The sequence below is a fragment of the Equus quagga genome, chromosome 4, assembly GCF_021613505.1.
Source record: "Equus quagga isolate Etosha38 chromosome 4, UCLA_HA_Equagga_1.0, whole genome shotgun sequence".
NCBI lineage: Eukaryota > Metazoa > Chordata > Mammalia > Perissodactyla > Equidae > Equus > Equus quagga.
The window spans coordinates 138,410,260-138,435,360 of record NC_060270.1 but is presented as its reverse complement, the minus strand read 5'-3'; the positions used below and the strand labels follow the sequence as shown (position 1 = coordinate 138,435,360).

The 25,101-nt window shown below is 41.6% G+C and overlaps 1 protein-coding gene across 2 annotated transcripts; it reads right to left on the bottom strand.

Moving 5' to 3' along the window:
- Positions 1-2,867: 2,867 nt before the first annotated feature.
- ICOS (inducible T cell costimulator) lies at positions 2,868-25,101 on the bottom strand. 2 transcript variants are annotated; one of them, XM_046659134.1, is made up of 5 exons: positions 25,017-25,101; positions 9,418-9,753; positions 8,340-8,446; positions 7,211-7,295; positions 2,868-4,847 (listed from the first exon to the last, which is right to left on the bottom strand). In XM_046659134.1, exons 1-5 carry the CDS (start codon positions 25,072-25,074, stop codon positions 4,807-4,809), a joined length of 627 nt encoding a protein of 208 aa, XP_046515090.1. In that variant the 5' UTR covers positions 25,075-25,101; the 3' UTR covers positions 2,868-4,806. The 2 variants fall into 2 exon arrangements, with proteins under 2 accessions (XP_046515090.1, XP_046515091.1); XM_046659135.1 differs by lacking the exon at positions 25,017-25,101 and adding an exon at positions 14,466-14,798.

Sequence of the window (25,101 nt, the reverse complement as noted above, 5' to 3'; positions counted from 1 at the left end):
TTGATACTGATGCGTTCACCCACCTGGAAAATTTCAAATTCCCTAGCTCCTCATTTTCATAGACCAAAGCTTGGCTAGCATGTAGGCTGAACATAGCCTGTCTTCCATGGCAGCAAGAGAAATCTTATCTACTTAGTGCAAAGGAAAAACAAAAAGTGGAAGGAGTTACGTGTGGGAAGAGGACTTGGGTCCCACAGAGAAAAAGTGATCTCCTCTTGTGAAGAGTGTGAATTTAACAAAGAAAAACGTATAACAAGGTAGAGAATTCTATCCATCAGAATTCAAGCTAATACTCCTAATCGAAGAGATCGGACCCCAGGAGGACTCTGCGTCCCAGGGCACTGGACACAGAAGGGGATGGAGTAGAAGAAGCAAGCCACTTTGCGGTGTGATTCAGTCAGTCTCTGAAGATAGGTGACAGATAGGTGACAGTCTAAGGGTTAAGTGAAGAGGGTAATGAAGGGGTTGTTTGCAAAGGCGTAGCTGGAGTCCAGAAACAAGGGAGGACGAAGCACCAGCAGCCAGCAGCAGTGGAAAACCACCGTTTCACCTTGGCCTGGAGGGGCAATGGGGGTCCGAACTGGAGTTTCCCCAGAAGCAGAGGATGCTACAGGATTCCCACGTAAGCAGTTGATGTGAGAAGTGACGGAAACACCAGAGGGAAGTGAGGACGTGAGACCGGGAAGGAAGGAATGACTGTCGATAAAAGGCAGCAAACCAGAACCACTGGTGGCAACTGGAAATGAACGTGATGGACAGACTCTGGGTGGCGGGGTCAGAGAGACGCGAGGTTAGCCACCTCATGGTGCCGGCCAGCGGAGCCACTGCAGCCCCAACTGCGGATGGAGGATCCACCCAGCCTGGGGCGTTAGAGCCCAAACAGGGTAGAAGGACATCCATGGGGTGGGAGAGGTCAGCGGGAGGCACCAGAGCCCAAGCTGGCCAATTCCAGGCCTGGGCAGCCGGGAACGAGGAGTCAGAGCCCAGGCTGGGAGAGGAACCACCACGTGGGGAGGGCACGCAACCAAGATGGGAAAGGGTTCACACCGGGGGATCCATCAAATAAGTAAACATAGTCAGGATAAGAAGAGTCGAGTTTCTCACTGTCATAAGAGGAACAAATAGTAGAAAGGAAAAAATCTAGAATGAACCATGTGGTGTTGTATTTGAATTAAAGGCACAAGTGTAAACTCGTGGATTTCAACATATATAAGTAGGTGCAGAAATAAAATAGATGTAAATATGTGTATGTATGCACATATATGTATATATGTTCATGCATATATATATACACATTTCCATCTATAATTATACATATAGGTATGCATATGTATATGCACACATTTACATCTATATTTAAATATACAACATATTATTTATGTATATATATTTGTATACACACATATATGCACACACACTTACATCTGTATCCCAGTGCTGCCCCCTGAGGGGCCTAGGAATAGGGAAATCCCAATAGAAATGAGCATTTACTAATGCCTGCATCTTGGCTTCTAAAAACCATTGCCCACTCAAAGAAACCAGGGCTCCGTGGAGAAATGACTGATTCCAGCACAGGGCAGGGAAAACAGGAGTTGAGCCTGGAATATCTTGTTCTGCCAAAAAGCAAGGACATGCTGAAAGAATGCTGGGGATGAAGTGGAAGGACATCAGAGCCAGTTTGAATAGGCTCCCACTGGCCAAGGATGGGACAATTTAAAGATCAAAATAAAGCAATGATAGCAACAAGTGTTTACCCATTGAACAAAATAGGTAACCATAGAAATATAAATGAACAAAAGAATAAATTGAAATTTTCATAAGGAACAGAAGGTGTCCAAAATTTCAAATTTCCTCCACAGAAACTATTTATTAACCATAACGAGGAAAGAGTATTTCACAGTTGGGAAGTTTGACAGACACTGCCTTAGTTAAGTGATCAAAATGAACATTATCAGTAATGTAACAAACCGAGATTATGAGTCACTTGATTAGATGCAATTAAAAGAATGAAGCAGGGCCAGCCCGGTGGGCAGCGGTTAAGTGCGCATGTTTCACTTTGGCAGCCCCAGGTTCAGCGGTTCAGATTCTGGGTGAGGACATGGCGCCACTTGGCAAGCCATGCTGTGGTAGTCATCCCACATACAAAGTAGAGGAAGATGGGCACGGATGTGAGCTCAGGGCCAGTCTTCCCCAGCAAAAAGAGGAGGATTGGTGGCAGATGTTAGTTCAGGGCTAATCTTCCTCAAAGAAAAAAAATAGAATGTAGCATGACTTCTGTGCTATTTTTGCTGAAGATCAATAACCTGATTTTAATTATGAAGACACATCAGACTTGACTCAAACCGAAAGACATTCTACAAAATAACTGCTTATAATCTTCAGAAGAGCCAAGGCCGTGAAAGTCTGGCCTGAGGAACTGTCCAGACTGAAGTACACAACAAAGATGTGACAACGAAACGCAAAGGGAGATTCTGGATAGATTCTTTGCTATAAAATACATTATGAGGACACCTTGCAAAACTGGAATGCGGTCTGAGGATTAGTCAGCAGCAACATATTGACATTAATTTTGTGATGTTGATGGTTTATTGTGGCTGTGGAGGAGAGTTCTCTTGTGAATAGGAAATACATACTATTCAGAGGTGACAGAGCATTAGGTCAGAAACTTACTCAGGAAAAGAACAGTCCTTTTGCCGTACTTCCAACTTTTTTATAAGTTTGTGGTTGTTTCAAAATATTTTTAAAAAATGAAAAGACCAACTGTGCCAAGCAACCCAACCACGTTCAAGAACAAGGTCAAATTTACAAGTGCTGCTACAGTAATCTTTTCCCTCCCCCAAGAAAACAGGCAGGTGTATTTCAGTTGCCAAATATCAAATGTTTATTCTTTAGTTTCCTACTATTGCTAAAATCTATTTCATAATTAGCTCCTCTTAAGACCAGTTTTCATTTAACAGAAATTGTACCCTTTAATAATTCTCTGTGAAATATCCAGTACTGAGGGTGAGGATTCTTTAGGGCACAACTCTGACAACCAGGCCACCCAGCCACAAGGAGGGTCTCCTGCCCACCCGCCCCCACCCTCCCCAGAAAACTGCAAACGACTCAGGAACACCTCCGCAAAGCCAGCTGGGCATCCACATGAGCTGGAAACAGAGAACACCATACTTGATTCAAATTACAGTTTCAGTACTGTACTGTACACATCCAGCACTACACACGCTTAAAACAATATAAGCGTGCGTAATGACACGTTAGGTCTCACTTTTAAAGTAAAGTATAAGCAGGCCACTACAAATTTTAAAACTAGTAAATCATCTCATTTTACCTAAAGTTAAAAATATTGTTGCATACACACTGGCTGCTTCAGAAGCCTTGGTTGGTCATGCAGACACAAAGTGGAGAAAATATTTCAGCTAAGAATAACCACATTACATGTGTTTAAGAATCTTTCCAATCAAATCATATTCAAAGGAAGACTATCTCGAAGGGCCAGGGCCAGTTTCCAGGCTGAGTGGTTTCTAGGAGAATGGATCATGCTGAGGTCCCCTGGCACATCTATGCTTCTTTGTAGATCCTGGAGGTACAAGTGCAGGCAGACCCACTGTGGTCCCCAGGGTGACTTCAGCCTCTGGGGGGCAAGAGCACCTGGTTGTCCCTGGCTCAAGAGAGTCTCTCAGCCCTTGGAATGCCACCCAGGTCTGGACGGCTGCTCCGGGCCCATGGGGGCCATTCCAGCCTGTCAAGCCCAGAGGCAGCGCGGCTGCAGTTTGCCGGTAGCCCAGGGAGCTGCTGCTCTCGGCTGAACGGATCATTGGCTCTCACCCCAGGACAGTGCTGGACTGTGGAAGGTGGATCTGTCGGTTTGTTTGCGATTTTAATATGATCTACAAAAAAGGCCTAACTTGCAATTAATAGCACCATGAAAAAATAGATAATGGTAGAAAACAGTATCATAAAATGAAGTCGCTTTTGATTCTGGGCAATGTTTCCTACCACTAATGTCAACAAGTCAACAAAGTAAACCATTTTAACTAAATTTGGGAAAAGAAGATAAATAAGATCTCTTTCCGGAGCAAAAATATGCTTTTAGGGAAAATATAGGCAAGATGTGTTCATTAGGCTGCAACTATATATCTATGTAATTGAGCGGCAGAGGGAAAAAATGTAGACATAGCTCCCTACTCAGAGTGTCTGTCAAGTAGGCATGTAGAAGCATTTTTAAAAAAGAAAACTGAGGACAGAAGAGGCATCTAAACTCTTGGTGGAGTGGTCACTGGGGGTTCGGAAGCTGCAGAAGAGCGCTGTGCACTAACGCATCAGCATGCTGCAGTTACACATCTACGCTTGAGAAATCAAATCACTACTGTCTGATTGAAAAAGGAATGCCCATCTCTACAGGAAGAAGAGGCAGTCTGTTAGTGAAACGTGGACAGATGCTGGCCCTGGGCTGCCCTTTTGCTTTGCACATTCTTTAAAAAATTTTTGTAGATGTGTCTGTTTTACTAGCTGGCGCATTGCTAGAAGCAGATGTGCAGACAGGCATTCGGCCCCAGTGAGGTCTATTTGTTGAGCACACATGAGCCGGGCTTTCTATAAAGCTAGTTGCGAGAGGGTGTTTGTCTTGAGAGAACTCAACAGGACTGAGTCAGTCTGTTAAGACCCCTATTGACTGATAGAGTCACTGGGCCAGATTGAACCAAACATGAGCAGAAGATGTATGTAGTCAAATCAAGTCAGATTCCCTGTGGTCCAGGAAATGAGGGAATCTTGCACTTCAAGTTGGAGGGAGCTGGCCAACGGGTTTCACGCCTGGGTGCCAGAGAGTTCCAAATGACGGCTCACATCTGTAACAGAAATTTAGTAAGAATAGCAAGCTCTCCATGTGCCAATAGGCTTCAACAAACTTTCTCCTTTCCTCTGCCTCTTGTGAACACACACACACATACACACATATGCACATACACATGCACACCCCATCCAAACTTTTCTTTATGCTTCAAGACCCAGGAGCAGTTCCACATTTTCCATGAAGTTTTACCCCAGCCCCCTCTCGACTCCTATAACACACATCATCTGAACTCTACACTTTGCAATTGAGTACTTCTGACACTATCATGTGACTCCACCTTCCGTGCAAACACACCACCTCTCCCAATGGCATTACAAACTGAAGACAAGGACTGTCTTGGGTTCCTCTCCCTCTGCCCAACACACGTTACTCAGCACAGCGCGATTCATGGAATAATCATACAATAAATATTTGACTTAGATGAAATATTAATTTATTTATTTAATAAACAACTCTTGAGCACCTGTTGTATGCTAAGCCTGTAGAGTCATCCCTCTGGGGACCCATCCTCCAGAAATTGCATGAAGCCTGTTTTGCGGAAGTGCTGAGTCGTGCTCTGCTTGGAATTGTGTGTGCATAATGCTTCCAGAATACAGATGGAAGACCCTGCCTATCCTCGAGAAGTTTGTGCTCTGGCCATTTTCACAGCTATTGTTTGTTTACCTCTCATTGCAAGGTATGTGCTAGGCTTGGTAGGTGGCTATGAAACTGCCGAACTTTGATTCCAGCCGCAGCTGGGGCGGACACTTCTGCACTCGCTGACCGTTCTAGCAAAACAGCCCTCCAATGCATTTCTCTGCTTTTCTGCCTCAGGGCTTTCTCTGAAGCCTTGAAAGCCAACTCACCCCCAGCACCTGGTGCAGCTCAGGGACGAGGGGAAATTAATGCTCCCTGCAGGCAATCCCAAGCCGGTGGGGATGGGAGCCGCTGGATAAATGCCCCACTTCCTATTCTTCTGAAGAACACTTCTGGGAGACCTCTGCACACGTCTCGGAGCTCCTGCAGCCTCTGCGAGACGTTGGTACTGCAACCTTCATTGCTTTCCCTCCCTGTCTGGCTCCCTCTCCCTGCTCCCTCGCCGCTTCTTCCTGGGGTCACCATCCAAGTAAACTACTTGCACCCAGATCTCTGTCTCAGGGTCTGCCTCCAGGGACCCAAACTAGGACAGAATACATTATTGTGAGCACAGAGATTGAGAGAAAAGATTTTTTTCCAATAGCAAAGTAATGAAACACAAGTTCTTCTCTAGGGTCAAAGCCACAGTCTTCACTCTCTGGGTCACCAAAGGAGTCACTGAACACCCTGGAGAGTCAGTTTCTCTCATCTGAAAGATAAGGAGGTGGACTACAGGAACGCTTAGCTCCCTTCCCATGCTACAATTTCATGACAACTGGATGCTGTGGGCATCTCTTTTGTACAGTCCTTCACCACTGAGTGCTGACAGAAGGGCAGTGGTTTCTGTCTCACTATCTGCCTCACGTCACTGCAACCTCAAAGGCAGAAGGCATACAAATTTTCCACAATCGATGCTTCAGACTTTCTGGATGTTCCTCAATATGACAGCACTCAAGTTGACAAAACTCACTCTCAATGGAAAATGTCCAAGTCCCACCTAACTGGCCTTCTGCGGCCACTCAGGTCCCCTAAACCTGCACATTCCTTACATCGAAATAACTGCATATCTTCACCGATTTCTCCTTCTTGCCTTTGGTGGCACCAGCCCAGATCTCTCTTCCACATCTCAGTCTAAAATTGGCATATGTCTGTGGAGCCTCACAGTGCCTCACTCAGTAATTTGCTTTTTTTTTTTTTTTGAGGAAGATTAGCCCTGAGCTAACATCTGCCGCCAATCCTCCTCTTTTTGCTGAGGAAGACTGGCCCTGAGCCAACATCCATGCCCATCTTCCTCTACTTTATATGTGGGACGCCTACCACAGCATGGCTTGCCAAGTGGTGCCATGTCCACACCCAGGATCCAAACCAGTGAACCCCGGGCCACCAAAGCAGAACGTGCGAACTTAACCACTGCACCACCGGGCCGGCCCCAGTAATTTGCATTTTTGACAAGGAAGACTTAGAATCATCCCAATTTTTGAAATATTAATTGGAAAACTGCCTTGATACAATAGTGGCTTATGAACTTTTGTCTGTTTATTTTTATTAGTGCTTTTACAAACTTACTGTTTGTTTGCTTTCAATGTACTTCAGAAAGCATAAATTCAGTGAAAGTGAAAATTCAGATTTTCACAAAAAATACTAAAATTAGGCTTGAGAGACAGTTTCCCTTTCTTTAAAATTAAAATTCCAGGCTTAATGTGAAGCGCCCTTCCCTTCCCCAAAGCCCCAGTGGAGCTGTACCTGCGAGTCTAGGCTTCTTAGCCGTGTTCACCGCAGCCATGAACATGTATTCACTATTAGGGTCGTGCACACTGGGGCGAGGCTTCTGGAAGAAAAAGGCAGAAACATGGTTTGTCCGCTGCTCTTCCCCATCTCCAGCCCTGGTTTGCTGTTGCTGCTGCTGTTTGTTTTGGCTGTTCTCTGTTCTCTGATGAAGTCGTATGTAACAGCAGTGCTATAATGTGACCTAGGCTCCTGACTTCAGGCTAAGTAGGAAAAGGGCTTTAAATAAAAAGAGCTTTCTGCTGAACTTCCTTCCTCAATTTTGCCTTTATTTTTCCTTCCTCCCTAGACTGAGGTCGTGGGCCCTACCCCGCTCTCTTCCTTCTTGGTCTCTCTCGTCAAGTCCCATTCTGCACAGACAGCACCCCCTGCTCAGTGATGACCCTGTGGACATGCTGGAGCATCAGAAGACTTGCAGAATATGCACAAAGGTCTAAGTGTTTTCACTAAGAACCCACATCGTGAAAGACTAACCAGCATGCCCCCCAGCACAGAGAGATTTTTGTTGTCGTGACGGTTGGTGTTGTTTTATCTTTCTGCTTACTTTTCAGTGGTTTTCTTTAAAAGCAGGAAGTCCTAATAACTTACCAGGAAAAGTAGCTGGCCATTTCCTTCTTAGCTGCTCCTGGCACCTTATAGGACTTTCTCACTCATTGTTTTTCAATTGACCAGTTGAGTGAAACTTGTAACTAATTCTTTCCTCTTTGCCCTGACCTCTTAGGAAGCTTAGAATCAAATTTGCAGCCCACGTTTAATAATTTTTAAAAGCCAGAAGCATCTGTTTTTATGTTTTAACCTTCCCCCTGACTTCTTGTCTTCCTTGGACCCAATTTCCTTATCTCTTTTGAAGAATAATAATAATACATCTCTCTGTAAGCCATTGAATCTTTTTTGGAATAAAGTGGGTATAGAACAAATAAACCTTTGTTCCAAGTTAGTAATATAATTAGTAGATATATCTTGAGGAAAAGAAATGGTCTACCTATTGATCAAATTAATCTGGCAAGAGCAACACGTACTTTGATGAGTAAATAACCACTGGTATTCCTCAGTAAAACAGATGCAAGAAAAGGTAGAAATTGCTCACCTTTTTTACAAGGCAACATATAAGGACACAGGCAAAAATGTAGACCACCAGAAAAGCCGCACATCCTATGGGCAACCAGAGCTTCAGCTGGCAACAGAGCTGTGATTCTGGGTCGGGAAAAAGACACGTTAAGGAAAAACTCTGAGAATCAAATCTCCTCTTTCCGTGCTGAATCTCAAGTTCTTTTACCAAACTTAAAAGAGCTGTTTAATCAAATGACGCTTTTCTTCATCACAATCATGAAATCCACTAAATGGTAAATAACATCATTTTGGTATTACAGCAAGGATCCAAAACTAAAACCTAAAAGACTCTGTGTACATATATGTTTACAAATGTGGGTAATAAAGGGCTTATCTGTCTCTATTTTGCAAAAGTGTAAGTAGGGAAAGTAAAACTATTATATTCTAAGCAAGCCTTGTTGGGTTTTTTTGGTGTGGAAGATTGACCCTGAGCTAACATCTGTTGCCAATCTTTCTCTCGTTCTTTTTTCTCCCCAAAGCCTCAGGACATAGTTGTATATTCTAGTTGTAGGTCCTTCTAGTTCTTCTATGTGGGATGCTGCCACAGCATGGCTTGATGAGCGGTGCATAGGTTCCTGCCCAGGATCTGAACTTGTGAACCTGGGCTGCTGAAGTGGAGCACGTGAACTTAACCACTCAGCCATGGGGCTGGCCCCCTACAACTGTTATTTTCAATCATCTCTCACTTCAAATCCAGCACAAAACCCAAACCTTAAACATTAGGTAAATAGAGGTAATAGCCATTAAGACATGGGTTTGAGTATTTGTCTTAAATTCTTTTCCCTGATTTTAATGGCATATGTGTTTTAAAGACAACATGACCTATTTCTAACTCAGCAGTCTACGTGATTAAATTGCTTATTACTGATTAATGCTAATTATATTATTATTAATAAATCATCTCTAGCATATTTTCATCATAAATGATTGCCATCAAAGCACCTAAATGAACTCCAACACAAAATATATTTATTTGTTTCATTATTTTCATTGGTGAGGAAATTGTCAAAATGCGTATGTACTGTTAAGTCTGGCAAATGCAAACAACATCTTACCATAAATATGCAAATATTCTGTGCTAACAATCTCTTGAAAAGGAGGAGGATCAAAAATGAGGAGTTTGCAGGAGTAGTAGCTGGCATGAGAACGGTCCAGGTTATACAGGAAGAAAGAGACGCTGCTGTTGGACAGCTGAGACTGGCAGAGCTGCAGGTTCTTGACGGACACCGTGTTTCCGCTCTCCTCCATCCTCGTGAGGTTGCAAAGTGGTTGCATCCCCTTCAGCAACTGCATTTTAAACTGCCGGACGGTCTCAGGATATTTGCATAAAATTTGGACACCCCCGTCATGAGCTATAAACATGTCCGACTTGGCAGAATCACCAATTTTCCCTGGATAAAAAGAAAGAAAACCGAGGAAACATAACGCTCTGTGAATATGTTGTGCTCATCATCATATTTGAACACAGAAGTCATCTCTTCATAAAGTCCCCTCTCGTGCCCCAAAATGAAAGAACTTCACAGCCAAAGGGAAAACTGTGCCCCAGAGAAACCTAACCAGATCTGTGCATGTCATATGTGAGCCTATAATCTATAACACATTGAATGATACACAGGCACGGTAGGAATCACACAGATTGGTTCCTGCCCTCCAGCAGCTTTGATTATTGGAGACAGATGGTAAGCAAATAAATAGGCAGTAACGCCCCATCGCTCGTGCAAGGAGTGGAGTGCTACTGGAATAAAGCTGCTGGCTTGGGGTCTAATTTTGATCGGAGAATCAGAAGATGCCACTTTAGCAGTGACTTTTAAAATTGAATTGAGAAGGATTAACACTTCAACAAGGAAAGGTTTGAGGAAAGATGTGGTTTAGGACAAAAACTCTGAAAAGTACGAAACAGCTTAAGCTAAAAATGAATGATGATATGCATTTAGACTGTACCCTCCCACTAGAGAGCGAAAGAGCGGATGAAGCATTTTCACATGACAGAAATGTGTCTTCTCTGAACCTCGTCCATCAAAACTGAATCGAGGTCCGATAACAAAGGGAAACCCCAGGGGGCTGTTTAGTTTTTCATTTCTAAAATAAATTTTGAGCTTTTAGGAAGCCAAGGTTGTTTTTGTGAGCTGCGGAGGGATCACAGAGGGGAGACCAGAAATGGTTTTGGCCTGGTTGCAGATTCCGAGTTATTGGGTTTTAAGTGCAAAGTGTTCTTTGCCTTCCTTTTTCCTTTTTCCCTCTTCTTTTTCTTTTTTTAATATGAGAAAGTTTCATGCAGAAATTGGGAAAAATTATTAGCACAACAGTACTTTACTTAAGTTTGGAAATCTCTTTCTTCTTGAGAAAAGCATGCAACAAGTCTAAACAACATTTTTTAAGTCTTTGGTATTTCTTTTCCCTGGCAATGCAGTCATTTTTGTTGTTGTTTTTATTGTTGTTGTTGTTTTTGCAGGGGAAGATTCGCCCTGAGCCAATCTGTTGCCAATCTTCCTCCTTTTTCCCCGCCTCAAAGCCCCAGTACATAGGTGTATATAGCTGTAAGCCCTTCTGGTTCTTCTATGTGAGCTGCCAACACAGCATGGCTCCTGACAGACGAGTGGTGTCGTTCCGTGCCTGGAAGTGAACCCAGGCTGCCAAAGCGGAGCATGCCAAACTCTAACCGTTAGGCCATCAAGGGAGGCTCATAAAGAATTTTTAAGAAAAAACAATTACCTAGTCCTCCAGTGAAATAGAAATATCATTTGTGTATTTTTGCTCTTTATACTTGTTTTATATAATGAACATACTATTTTGTGTTCCGCTATTGTCAGTGAATGTTATATCATAAATATTCCATTTTTTACATAGTCATCATAATTGCTCTTCTTAGTGACTATATAACAGGCCATGATGCTAATCTACCATAATTTATTAAAGCATTCCACTAATGGTGGATATCGGGGTTATTTTTAGCATTTTGGTTTTATGTAAATATTATGACATTTGGTCAAAATGTTTAAACATCATTATAACACTATGTATTGCCATACTGCTGTCCAGAAGAACTGCTCCAATTTATAAGAGAACTAGCATTATGCCACAAGTCTGCTTGCACTAGCTGCCATAATTTTATTGAAGATTCACCACAGTTACTTATTTTTCCTAACATCTCTAGGCTTTCATTGATATCTCTCATATTACTAGGGAAGAGATTTTTGACTCAGGGAATTTGATTGTGAAAATACATGTGTCCTACTTTTCAGTTATGTCCAGATTATTCAACTAATTCCCACATCAAAACAACCAAAAATGCTGAAAAAAGTGTCTAAAAATATTATTAAAAGGATTAAAGAAATGACAAAAGGAAGAAAAATTACTAGGTTAAATTTGAAGAACCAGAGCCCAGAGAGATGAACAGAACTGGAAAGCTGCTTTTACTCTAGGAGCATTTGCTGTTTCCCAGATTCAGACTTTTGTTTTTCTCTCTCAACTCCCAGAGTCTACAAAGTGAGAAATCCAGTAGAAGACCCTCCCTTCAAAAATCTGGGATTCCGAAGAGTTTCATCCTTGGAGTACAGGTAAACCAGAAGAAAACCAGCACTCATGTGGACTGAAGCCCAGCTTCAAATCACTTCAATGGTCTAGAAAACTTCAATCCTTGAACTTTGTTTAAGACGATTTTGGACTCTTATTACCCCTAGGTTTTTGAAAGTAAAAATGCAAACTATTCCAGAGAGAAAAAATTTACATCCTAGGCCTCAAGTCCTTTCTACAAATAATATTTAAATACAATAAGTACACCATAAAAATAATCAGACATGCAAGGAAACAAGATAACAAAAGCAGCAGACAACAGAAACAAACCCACAAGTAATCGCGTATTTGAATTATCAGATCTCCAAAATAGAAGTAAAAGATAAAGGTGTAATAATATCTGCACAGCATAGGAAATTTCAAAAAAAAAAGTCAACTAATTTGAAGAAGAATCGATTAGACAGGCAAAAAACCCCACACTAACTGAGATTAAAACTCAATGGATAGGTTAAGATCGTATAGACAAGCTAAAGGGAGAGCTGATGAACTGGAAAATAGGTTAGAAAAATTATTCAGAATTAGCCATAATTCACAGATTCAAGAATCCCAACAAATCACAAGCAGATTTTTTTTTTCCTTTTTCTTTTTTTTTGAGGAAGATTAGCCCTGAGCTAACATCTGCTGCCAATCCTCCTCTTTTTTTTTTTTTTTGCTGAGGAAGACTGGCCCTGAGCTAACATCTGTGTCCATCTTCCTCCACTTTATATGTGGGACGCCTACACTGCATGGCTTGCCAGGCTGTGCCATGTCCACACGTGGGATCCAAAGTGGCAAACCCTGGGCCACCAAAGCGGGATGTGCACACTTAACCACTGCACCACTGGGCCAGCCCCACAAGTAGATTTTTTTTTTAACATGCACGTCTAGATATACCATAGTGAAAATCCTAAAAGCAGCCAGAGAAAAGAGATTGAGTACCTTCAAAGAAGCAGCTATTCGACTGACAGTTGATGTCTCAACATCAACAATAAAAGCCATGATACAGTAGAATTGGGTCTTATATCTTCAATGTGCTGAAAGAAATGACCTGTCAACCCAGAATATACTGTCGAGGAGAATAGTGAAGGTATTTGTAACTTGAAAATTTGATAAGCAAAGCACACATATTGCGATTTCTTGCTTAATGACTGAAAGAATAGGAACAGAAGATATAATCTAAGTGAATATCACACAATTCCATCTCATAGTGTGTATAAAGGAGGAGAGGAGCTGGGATCAGGAAGGAAAGCGCAGGAATGGAAAGGCTTCTGTGTGCTGACAATGTTTCATCTCTTGACCTGTAGTGACTGCGGGAGTGCGGTGGTGCGCTTTATTATTATTCATTAAATTGTACATTGACATTTGTTCACTTTTCTGTATAGTGGTTTTGTCCTAGAATTAAAATCTTTAAAAGTATATAGAAGGAAAATAATGCTTGGTTCATTTTAAAAGCAGAAGGAACAAGGTAAGCAAAAGGCAAAGGGGAAGGAACCAACGGCCTGAGAAGAGGAGCCGTCCCCAGGCGATGAGAATGAAAGGGGTGTTGCCTGTGGACGTGTTTGTCTGAAAGTAGATTCTGTTGCACTACTGTTGTTTTGACACTTATGTCTCTACCATCTGCTGCAGACATTAAAATCAGGGGGCTGGTTCTCAGTTCCTTTAGAAACGTTCAGAGCAAATTTCCCAAGGACTTGAGAATGGCAGCCAGTAAACCACAAAGAGATCTTGGAGCAAAAGTGTCTGCGGCCGCCGTGTGCACACACAGAGGTAGACGCAGTGTCTTCTGTTTCTCAAGATGGTTTGTCAGCAGCTTTTTCCCCTCTTGTGCCCACGCTGTGACTTATAACCAAACGCCAAGATAAAATGTAATCGTCCGTGGAAGTCCAATGCAGCGGTTCCCAAGGAAACCAGAGGCAAATTCTGGCTTTGCCATTAGCAAGCCTCTGTGACTAGGGAACCCCTCTGGACTTCAGTCTCTTCATCTGTGAAAAAGGAAGTGAGACCAAAATCTCTTAAAGTTCTTTCCAACACTTATTCCCTCTGGATCCAGGATCAGAACATATCCAGATGAGACCACAAACAACTGAGAGAGCCATTGCTTTGCTGTTGGGTCCTCCAGAGGAGAAGTCATGTTCCCATAATCCTCTCTGTGCCCCAGCATAATACTGGGCTGTTTCAGGGAGCCAGGAGAAATGAAAATTAATGAGACTACCTTCCTTGCTCATAAAAGTATTCAGCTGCGGCTAGGAAGACTCCCACAGTTTTTCCCCAGTGGCAGCGCCAAGGGTGCATGCCACTGACGTCAGAGAAGTCACTGGGGGTTCCAAAGTGTCATTTCTACTGGACAGGCTGAATTTTTTATTTTCTCATTTTTAGTCTAAAAACTGCCTGAGTCGCCTTTTTATTATTCACTGTGGTGATAGGAAGTTTCTGTATCCCTAGTGCTTACTCCTTTTAGCTGGAAAACCATTTGGCAACTCGAAATCTGCGGTTTAACTGTTTTCAATCAAAGGAACCAGATACGGCATCTGACCAATTGCTCCCTAGTTACCTTGGCACCTATAGAACAGGTGTGCTCCAACGCCTGATCACAAATTCCCCTTAGCCTTGGTGACATTTGAAGAGTAGTGTCAAAGCAGATCACTACTACAACCATGACTAAAACATTTCATGAATAGACAGACAAGTTAAGGAAAATCTGAACACACAAGTTTCTTATAACTGAAGAAGCAGCTAGAATCTTTTCTCCACCTTCCCTGGGGTTCTCATCTCCAAGTCTAATATTCAACCAGGAGTACTAGTATGATAGCACCAGTTTTTATAGCCAGTGTCTGTTTTGATTGGTTGGGTATCAAATTTGGTCAGTCCCTCTACTGTACCAGTAGTTAAAAATTGCGTGTCCCCCCTCACTAATCTCTTCCTTCCTTTGTCTCACGCTTAAATTTTCTTCATCTACCATCTCTTAATATAAAATAATCCTCCAAAATATCCTCTCTCACACTATCTTTGACACGTTCCTCACTCTCCCTAACATCCCATCTCCATCTCCAACATCCATAAATCCTCATATACCCTGTCTGCCCATGTTTCAGACACCCTGTAAACAGCCTCACCTTCACACCCGTGCTCCTGTAATATGGTTCAACCTCTGCCCAGCATCACACACGCTCAGACCTGGTAAACTTAGAAATCATCCAGCAAGCCTGATTCTTCCATGTACAGTCAACCAACGGCCCAAACAGGTTAGATTATCTGTCTGAGGTCACACCACTTTTTGGATGCATGAAGATTTGGGGTTCAATCTAAGGTTGAAGTGACACTAGCAACAGTCAAGAGAAGTGTAACGAAAGCAGCAGCCATGTAAAGCTGGCCAGTGGTCACTCCAGACTAAGTCCTACAGGATCGCTGTCCAGATCTGCCTACAGGAAGAAGGTCTAACTTCCTGTGCCTCTGTTTCATGTCTGGTAGAATCTATCTACTTCTCCTCCATCTAAACTGCAACTCACACAAACCAGCCTCATCTCTATCTGGGACTCCAGAACTGCCTAACTTTCTGCTGTCACTCATCAACCATCTATTCTCCTCAGGGCAGCCAGAACATTCTTTGAACGTACATAATCAGATAACATCATTGCCCTGCTTATCAACATCCAGGGCCTTCCCATCTCACTTAGAATAAAGTCCAACTCCTGCCCTGGTTTCCACAACCTGCATGACCAACCCTAGCTGTCCAACACCATTTTATACCCACCATTCACTACACTGCAGTCACACTACTCTTCTTTCTATTCCCCAAACACACGCAGCTGGTTCCCAGGGCTTTGAATTTGTTGTTTTCTTGCCTGGAATGTTCTTTCTGATCTTCCTATAGCTGCCTCTTACTCCTCCAGCAACCATTGGTCAATCCAAAGTGCATCCCTATCACTTTATAGAATATTACCTGAGATAAAGTATTTATCATTGCCTGAAAATGTCTGATTTATTTGTTCACTTGTTTGTTGTCTGGCTACCCCACTATAATTCAAGTTGGAAAGTCAGGGACCTTGTTGATTTTTTTCACCAATCCATCCCGGGTATCTACAATAGCACCTGGTATGCAGTTAGTCACAATAAATATTTATTGGATGGATGTATGGATGGATGGATGGATGGATGGATGAACAAATGAATATGTAGATTTCATTGATGTTATAAATCTGGGGAGATGAGGTCTTGAATATAGAATGTAAGAACTAGAAGGGCTCTTAGAAATGGCCCAATTCAGCCTTTCATTTTACATTTTACATTTACATTTATCAAGCTAATCTGGGGCCAGAAAAGTGAGTATCCTGCCCAGGATTACACAGCTTATAGCTGGGACATGATTCCAGGGTTAGCTACACCATGTTGCCTTTCTTCTGGAAACAAGTACACACAAATATACAATCAAGCATAAAAGACACCTCCTCAAGTAGGATGTCAGATTCTAATGAAAATTATCTGTCTGAGCTTTAAAGAAACAGGTTCTTTACCTATAAATGTCCACTAGGTTCATAAAACTTGTTAAGATGGTTGATGATTCTCTGGAGAGGGGAGGACAGGTTTAAACCTGATTGATTATCTGGATCCTCCAGAGTGAACAGTCGCTAAGTTTGCCCAACAGAGGGCCAGGACAGGGGCCGCTGGGCCAACAATTGTTCTAACACACCGAAACGTCTCATAACCACAGCATGTTAGAGATTTGTGATATAAACACCATGCTATATCCTCTAGCATTTAATGCACTCCTAAAAACACAAATAAGAAAATGTTCTCTTGACTCCTGGGGTGATTAGTTTTAAAATCTGATTATTAAGTCTTAGTTTTTGTCTTGCTACCGTATCTGTTTACTCCTTGCTGGTACTCCTAGATTCCGAGTCCTCGAGAGAACAGGTGCTGGATCTTCTTCGTCACACGACTACCGTGTCTACAGGCTGCAGTCTTCCCAACAAAGGCTCAAACCTGTGAACTGCTACTATGATTTTTATAACATAACTGTTGTATCAATAGGCTAATGTTTTCAAGAGTAAAACCAGAGTCTTAGTGCTGGGTGACTTTTTCAGGTTTTCACATTTTTTAAATGATAAGAGCATTTGCATCTTCTTCTTAAAAGGCTGTTAAGAAAATCTCTGAAGAAAAGGTCATTCACCTGAGAATTGCGCTATGGTTCAGAACTTTATTTGCAAGTTGATTCTTTGAATATCTAAACTATTTCATTTCTTCAGTATGAGATGGTCTTGCTGGAACCATCCTGCCAGGACTCTTTGTAAGCAGTTGTATTCTCCCAGTTGAAAAGCTTTTGGCAAAAACCCACACCACGCGGCAGGGTGCAAGACAAATCAGCAATTCAACTTGACTCTCCTTAATTCAGACTGCTAACCACAAACCTCCACAAAGGCCTCAGAGTCGCAGAGAGATAAGATCTCCTGAGTTCGCAATTACTGATAGTGCTTATTAAACACGTTTTCTGTAATCCAACAATGATAAGCTTTAGCTTAGCACAGCACATGAATGTAGCATAAGAGGAGAAATTTTAAAAATTGCAATATTTATATTAGGTTCTTGTTACATTTGATCTTTTACGAAGAAATTGTGGCATTTAAAAAATGTGCTTTCTACCACTTTTTTCACCTTTCATAAAAGCAATGTCATTTCTTTTGAGTCTACTAGCTAAAATTTTTAGAGTCCTGATTAGTAGACTTTTATATATGCATCATTTTTATATTCACATTGTTTTTCAAAGCCATCCCTACTATAAAGAAGCGATGGAAATTTGCAGGAAGGGTAGGCAAAATAAACCCAACCCAAATTCTTAACACTTGAAGAAAAGAAAGCCAAAAAATGTGAAGAAAAGTAAGGAGAAAGTCAAAAAGCCAAGAGTATATACACACGCATATACATTAAAGGAGTAAATTGTTTTGACTCTCCAGGAAGCTCTGTAGGGAAGATAAAACAACCGTTGGTCCTCTAAGTGTATATAATAAGAAAAATGGAAAATTGATTTTCTTCTAGTAAAAACTGATTTTCTTCATGAAAATGGAAAAATCTCAGAGGTGTTATAAAACTTTGTAGCACTATTCCCGAAGTAATTAATTTTCAAACAAGTTACTTTGCCAGTTATTTCATTGCCATTAATTTGAAACTGTCCTACTAGGGAAATCACAGGATACAAAATAAACCCAACTCTCTTCCACAGAGGGGGAGGGGTGGGCATTCTATCAGCACCCACGAATATCCATGTTACTTCCCGTCCTTCAGCTGCTATGCACAGCCCTTTGGGCACACAGACAGGGTGTTCACTGGCTGAACCTGTTTACTTTGAGGCTTCGGCTCTCATCTGTACTCCAGCAACCTACGTCTTTCTCTCAAGCCCACCTCTCCCCTTGTCTCTAGGGGATATTTCCAACGTCCCGTCAACATCTCTATCAGGATATTCCCTGACACACGAAGAGAAACATTTCCAAACTGAATTCAATATTCACTCGCAAACCCACACCTCTTCCTCTAAAGGAGTCACTAGTCTGACCCTTGGAACCTCAGAGTCTTCCTCATTTCTCCCCGTCTCTGACTCTCCTGATCCAATTGGTCACCAAGTCCAGTTGACTCTTGCTCAAGGATATGTCTTCAATTCAATTGCTTTTCTCCACTCCCATTGCCAGTCTAGGACCTTTTCATGTCTTCTGTCAACTGTGGAAGCATCTTCTTGACTGGCCTTCTCAACAGCAGTCTTTCCCCTCCAAGTCCATCCTCAATGCTGCTCCCAAAAAAGGTGTTTCTAAAAAGCATTTCACTCTCCAGCCTAAAAGTCTCCATTAAATTGTTTATGATTTGAAAAATCAATTTTCTTGGCATGACACAAAATCTTTTCACAATCTCATGGACCATGGTTCAAGCCATACTGAACTTTTTGGCCATTCTTTTCACATTCTTACTTCTGTTTCCTTAGACTAGGATATCCAATTGCTCCTTTATCTGCCTAGAAACCCCCATTCATTCTTTAAGAATCATTTTAAATTAGTCCCTGAGGCCCCTAGACAAAGACTCCTATCTCTATGTTCTCAATAATACTTTGCTTACATCAGTATATTTATAATGCATTATGAAAGCTTAGATCACTATTATTTTTGTCTATCTTTCTCACTTAACTGTGAACTTCACAAGGATAAGGACTACATGGTCACCTAAATAATCCCAGGACCTAGAACATGTTAGAAGCTCAATAATATTAAATAAATGAATGTGTAGAAGAATTTGGGGGCTGAGCACAGTTGGTCCATGTCCTGCAATGCACTGAGGAAAGGAGCAAGAAAAGCAGAGCAAGAGAGCCTGCTTACTGAATGTTGGAGAACACTTGCTTCGCAGTCCGAAGGCAAATTCTCCAACTGAGTGACGTTCAGCCAATTCTCTGAAGCCCCATAGCTCTGGAAGCTATGTAAACATCTAAGCTTTCAAAAGCTTCCAAAAAAGTAATAATAACAATCACAAGCATTGTAATTACAAGCATTGAGTGTTTCTTATGTTTTGAGTACTGTGTTAAATGCATTACATGCAATATCTCATTTGATGTCTATAACTGCCTTTTAAGCCACATTTCTTATTTTTAGCCCTGTTTTACAGGTGAGGAAACTGAGACTTGAATAACTGGCCCAAGGTTATAGAGCCAATATGTGGTGGAGCCATAATTTGAACTTAGACAATCTGAGACCAGAGTCCACACTGTTTAAAAGCCTCTTAGTACGTTAAGCTGGATTTGGAAGTTATTTGTGGATATTTCTTTTCCTTCAAGATGTACTGGGTATATAATTATCCCAAATACTTAAAGTAGTACTCACATTCATGCCATATATGTATTCTGTGATTGAAAGGGTTATCATACATCAAAAAATATATCAAATAATTTCTTAGATATGACAATACATTGTGCTTAACACATCAATTTCCCTCAACATCCTCGTCCATCAACCACTGTGTGTTGAGCTGCCCTGTGTATCAGCACCTGCAACACAGTGGGGTCCTTGCTCCAACAAGGTCTAAATTCTTAATGATTATTCTGTAACTTACCTGCCTTTAGAAATGTAAAAATATGGATTCACATACACATGAAACTTTCATCATACATAAATAAGTACAAACAGGAGCTGGATGAGGTTTTTGCTTTGGATCTAGACAGGACGAAATGAACAGAACTCTAACTGTGAGCACAGGAGAGGTTGTATTTGTTGTTGCTGTCGTTCGTGAATGGATTTTTTTGATGCTGGGCTGGAGGAGGATATAAACGATGTCTACAAAAAGTTCGATTTCTCAAACTCAAAAAGTTACATTTAAATGATCTTTAATTGCTTGTTGAAAGTGCCACGTCTATGTCAACACAACTCAGACAAACAGAAGATTCTCTCGGAACCAGTGGTTGACTGAATCAAAACTCTCTGAGTCTGTCACCCTCCTTAAGGACAACCTGTTTCTTCTTAGCTTTTCCTCAAGACAAGCAGACACAGGCCTGAGTATGCTGTGCACGACCCAGGGGAGGTTCACCCCCTCAATTTCTGACTCTCTTTAATCTTACAAATCTTGGTCTGTTCTGATCAATCTTACAGGCCAAACCAGTGAAAAAAAAATTTTTAACTAACAGCTTTCATTTGTATTCCATATTCTCTACATACTTCAGTTCCACTTTCCAAAATATAATTTTGAATTTTTATAAAAAGGTTTCAAATGCCAAAATTCTTCTTTTACTTACAATGACCAAAAATAACTATTTGATAGACCCAATTTATTATAACAGCAGTGGCACAGAGATGCCATTTATGGAGCAAAGGTAGTCTTGGGGGGGGGTATTCAAGGCTACAAATGGTTTTTTAAATATTTTTTTAAATTCACAAAGTCCAATAAATCTTTTTCCATACAAATTCATATACTTGGGATAAGGAGGTTGCATAAATTGGGGGTTTTGCTCAGTTTACAACTGTGACTACTGAGGCCAATTTTTTTAGGTCAAATAAGTCCATGGATCTTACAGTGAGCAAAGCTAAGATGAGAATTAAGGGCCTCCCTATGCACCTACATTCTGTTTCTACCAAGAAATGGGAAATGCTGTTAGTAATTTACAAACTATGATATTCCATTTCATCTGAGGGAGTTGTTGACAGCAGTGGCAAGTTATGAAAGCCATTTTGTTCACTAATGATGAAAGAACAAGTGATTTAAGATTTTACATAGGAATAATAGACATTTCTAGAAAAAAGGGAAAAAGACAAAGAAAAAGATATAATTAATTAAACTACTGGGAGAAAACTATCCCTGATATTTAAAAAACAACAACAAAACCCCACTTAGGGCAGCAGATTGGAAGGTCTTACTCAGCCCCAAGCAATGCCCGTGGAAACACTCACAGAACCAGGCCAACCCTGTTGGAATTCCTGAATCCCAAGATTGAAATGAATAGCCTACAAGATTCTAGAGAATTTAAGTTACTTACAAAGGAATGAGAATCAGACTAGCACAGAGCTCATCCTCTGTAATCCTAGAGGCAAGCAGACGATGAGTGAAGACCCACAGACTATTCAGAGAACAGCCAACACTCCAGGATCCTATCCCCAGAAAAGGTATCAGTCTCCCATCAGTGAAAGCAAGACGTCTTTACTCATGCTGGGATTCAGAGAGTTTGGGGTCTCTGAAGAAAATAATGGAAATCTGATCATTGGATCAGAACAGAGATCACAAGACAGGAACAGATGGCAAGAAGCATGCTGAAAACAGGTGAAGTAAATGTGAAGAATCCTTGAAACAGGAGAGAAATACTGTAAAAGGAAATCTAGCAATGACTAAAGGTTTTCAGTTATTTTAACAAAACCCTCGTGTGGGGCAGGGATGTGCTAACGGGCCAACACGGGAGAAGGAAGGAAAGAACATTCCTACTTCCTCATGTCAAAGGGAGGGGCGTAGGTATCAGGCAAGGGCATTGTCATTATTCATTTTAATACAATAATAAATAAATAGACATTCTGTTAAGATGCTCTGAACGTGATAATGACTTAGTCAATTAAGAAGTGTGGTCAACCTTCTAAATTACGGAGGGAAAGAGGGGAGTTAACAGAAACTTCATCATACCAACAAACATAAAAGAGAAAAAAGAGGATACTACAACAGAGGAAAATAAATAGAAGTAAACATCATATTGAAGGGATAAAATCAATAAGGCTTACCATGCTGAGTGAGAATGACCTAAATTCCTCTACCAAAAGAAAAGATTGACAATTTGGATTTGTTTAAATCCAGTTGAATACTTGAAGGGGGTACTGGGAGGGGTCAAAGGTCAGCAAGCCCCACAGACTCCTCTCTGAGCTCTGGGGAGGGACCAGTACTGGAGACACCAAAGGCTGTTTTTCCTGAGGTGGCGGAATTCAGGAATCCCTGCTTTGGTGCCTTGGTGACAAAAGCATGGCTCAAAATGAGCCTGAAGGTTGTCCTCCCAGCTTCCTCCCAGAACACATCAGGAGACATGCACATTTATTAAGCACCATCTGACGTCCATCATTCCCACTCCACTGCTTTCAAAGCGGTCATTCTAAAACAAGAATTTATCAGGTCACCGCATGGTCCCCATGGACCATAAGGTCGAGAAAGAGCGTCTTCTAAATGCAATGAGAGGTTCACATTTTCCCCAGGTTCTTTCACAATGAGGAGCCTCCTATTGTTCCAGAGTCATTAAAAGAAGGCAGCTTTGTTAAACTTTACATTGAGATCAAGAGAAGACTGAGGATCACCATGATTTCCAACCTCAACTCACCAGCCAAGTAACAAAACTGGTCAGAATTTCTGTCTTTTGAGATTTACGTTTCATCTGTGCCACGCCACCACGGTGTAGAAAGAAGGTAGATATTGGAGTCAGGCACATTTGAGTTCTAATCCTGGTTCTGCCATGAATTATGCAACAAATCACTTAGCCTTCCCTGGTCTGAGATCCTTCAAACATTAACTGAAGGTGACAATGCCTGCCTTTCTGTGGGATGAGAAAGGCTACACAGTCGGCAGGATTAGAAATAAGCAAGTGCTCAGTTTACCTTGTGTTTAGAGCTTTTAAAAACGGTAGTTGCTGGATAAATGCCTGGCAAAGATATTTTTCATTTGAAGATTGTTAGTGTATTTACCGTCAATGTTTAGCCATTCGTGCCTCAACTATGCCACCTGTCAACGGGAAAACAGCCTGTCACAGTTTTCTGTGTGATGAGAGTGAACACTGGTTTTATTCCATTAGAATCTAAGACGAATATCATTCCAGAAGCACAATTTATTCATCAGCTTAGTCTGGTGACTTGAAATGATTCAACCTAGGCTGCATCCATCCTTCCTCGGAAATAACAGCTGTGCTAATTCAGATCTCCCGGGCGCAATATCGCCGCCACCAGCGTTCTCATGGCTTTGGCACGTCAGGATGACTTTTAGCAGTACAGACAAATCCTTCAATGGCTTGTACCAATGTGTTTGGAAGAAAATCCAAAGCCTTCACACAGCCCACACAGTCTGATTGCTCTGGCCTCTACATTTCTTTCCAACCTCATCTTGCGCCATCCCCAACCCCTCCCTCTCTGTGCTCAGGCACATCCTCTTTCTCGAAGTTCCCTGACCTTCCTTCATTCCCTCCTGCCACAGGCGCTTACTCTTCTCGTGGTATGGAATGTTCTTCCCTCCCTCACGCCCTTCTCCCCATCCACTCCTACTTGTTCTTCAAATCTCAGCTCAAGTACCGCTTTGACAGGAAAGACTTCAATGAGCCCTGCTCCCCAACCCCACCTCCACACCCACCAGTCTAGACAGGCTTCTTTGTGGCATCCTCTCAAAGAACTGAGTTCTGCCCGTAATTACTATTAATTCATGGGATTGGTTGATTAATCATTCTGCTAGCTTCGTGAGAGCAGGGACTGGCCTGATTTTGCTCATCAGTGTACCTGCAGCGGCTACCTCAGTGCCTCCTGCCCGGCGAGTGCTTGGTGCTGCATGAAGGAACGGAGAAGTGAATGAATGAATGAATACAAATTCTGACACTAGTCATTTGTTGTTCATGCTGCTAAAGGCCTTCACTGGGTTGTAGAAAAGGCCCAGTTAAACAATGAAGTAGCCCGGAACTGCCCTTGGGCCTTATTAAAAGCAGACACTTACTCCTCATTCGTCTTTACTTAAGAGCATCTGAGCCACCTGGAGCCACCACAAGATCAAACATCTGAGCAATCTGCTTTTGTTTTTTATTTCTTTGGAGAGAAAAATAAAGTCTATTTCTTTGTACCACTGCAAAATTTATCTCAAGATAAGATCATTCACTTTTAGTGTTAAAAGAACTTACCAATTAAATATAATTTAAATTCATTTTTCTCAGCCTCAAGAACATGGCTCAGAGTAAAAGATAAAATGAAAGTAATACGAAAATGTACCAAGTAAGAAGCAACAGAAGCATGTATATTAATTTGGTTGTAGGTGGCCTTATGGAAATTGTTCAAATAGAGCCCGATCTATACCATCTGAGAGACAATCCAGGACTTCAGAATATTTTTTTTTAACATCCGTAGGGGCCTAGGGAGTATTTTAACATCACCCACTGGTGTTGAAAAAACTCTGTGGCAGCCCAGGCACTTCTGACAACAGACCATCCAGAGAAGAATAAAATCAAAATCTGTCTTTTCAAAGCCCTTCTGTTTTATTTTCTCCTTCGGAAAGAATTCCCAGCCCAAATGCCAGGACTATTTAATTTTCATTCTGTTGACACGAGTCCTCTTTCTCCGCGAACAGCAAGCCACGCTTCTACTTCATCCACTAAAGGTGACTCCCAGCTGGTAATTTAAAATTTTAATGGTTTGATGAAACATTTTCTTCTTCTTAAAACACAGAATCAAAGGCAGCAACGCAAACTCAATGCCATCAACAGTGACGTGGGCGACAAACGCCCTTAGCCATGCTGCTTGGGCTCTTCTGTAATTGTTCCTACTTCCAACAAAGAAAAAATTCTATTTGATGCCTAATTTTTCTACTTTTGATTTTTCCTAATGTTCCCTTGAATTAGAACTTAATAAGAGATATTCAATAGGCCACTTACCTGTGAGAGCTTCAACTTGGAAGCAGAAGAGAAAGAAATAGCAGAGGTTTGACTTCATGTTTACCAGAAACAAACACAGCCCTCT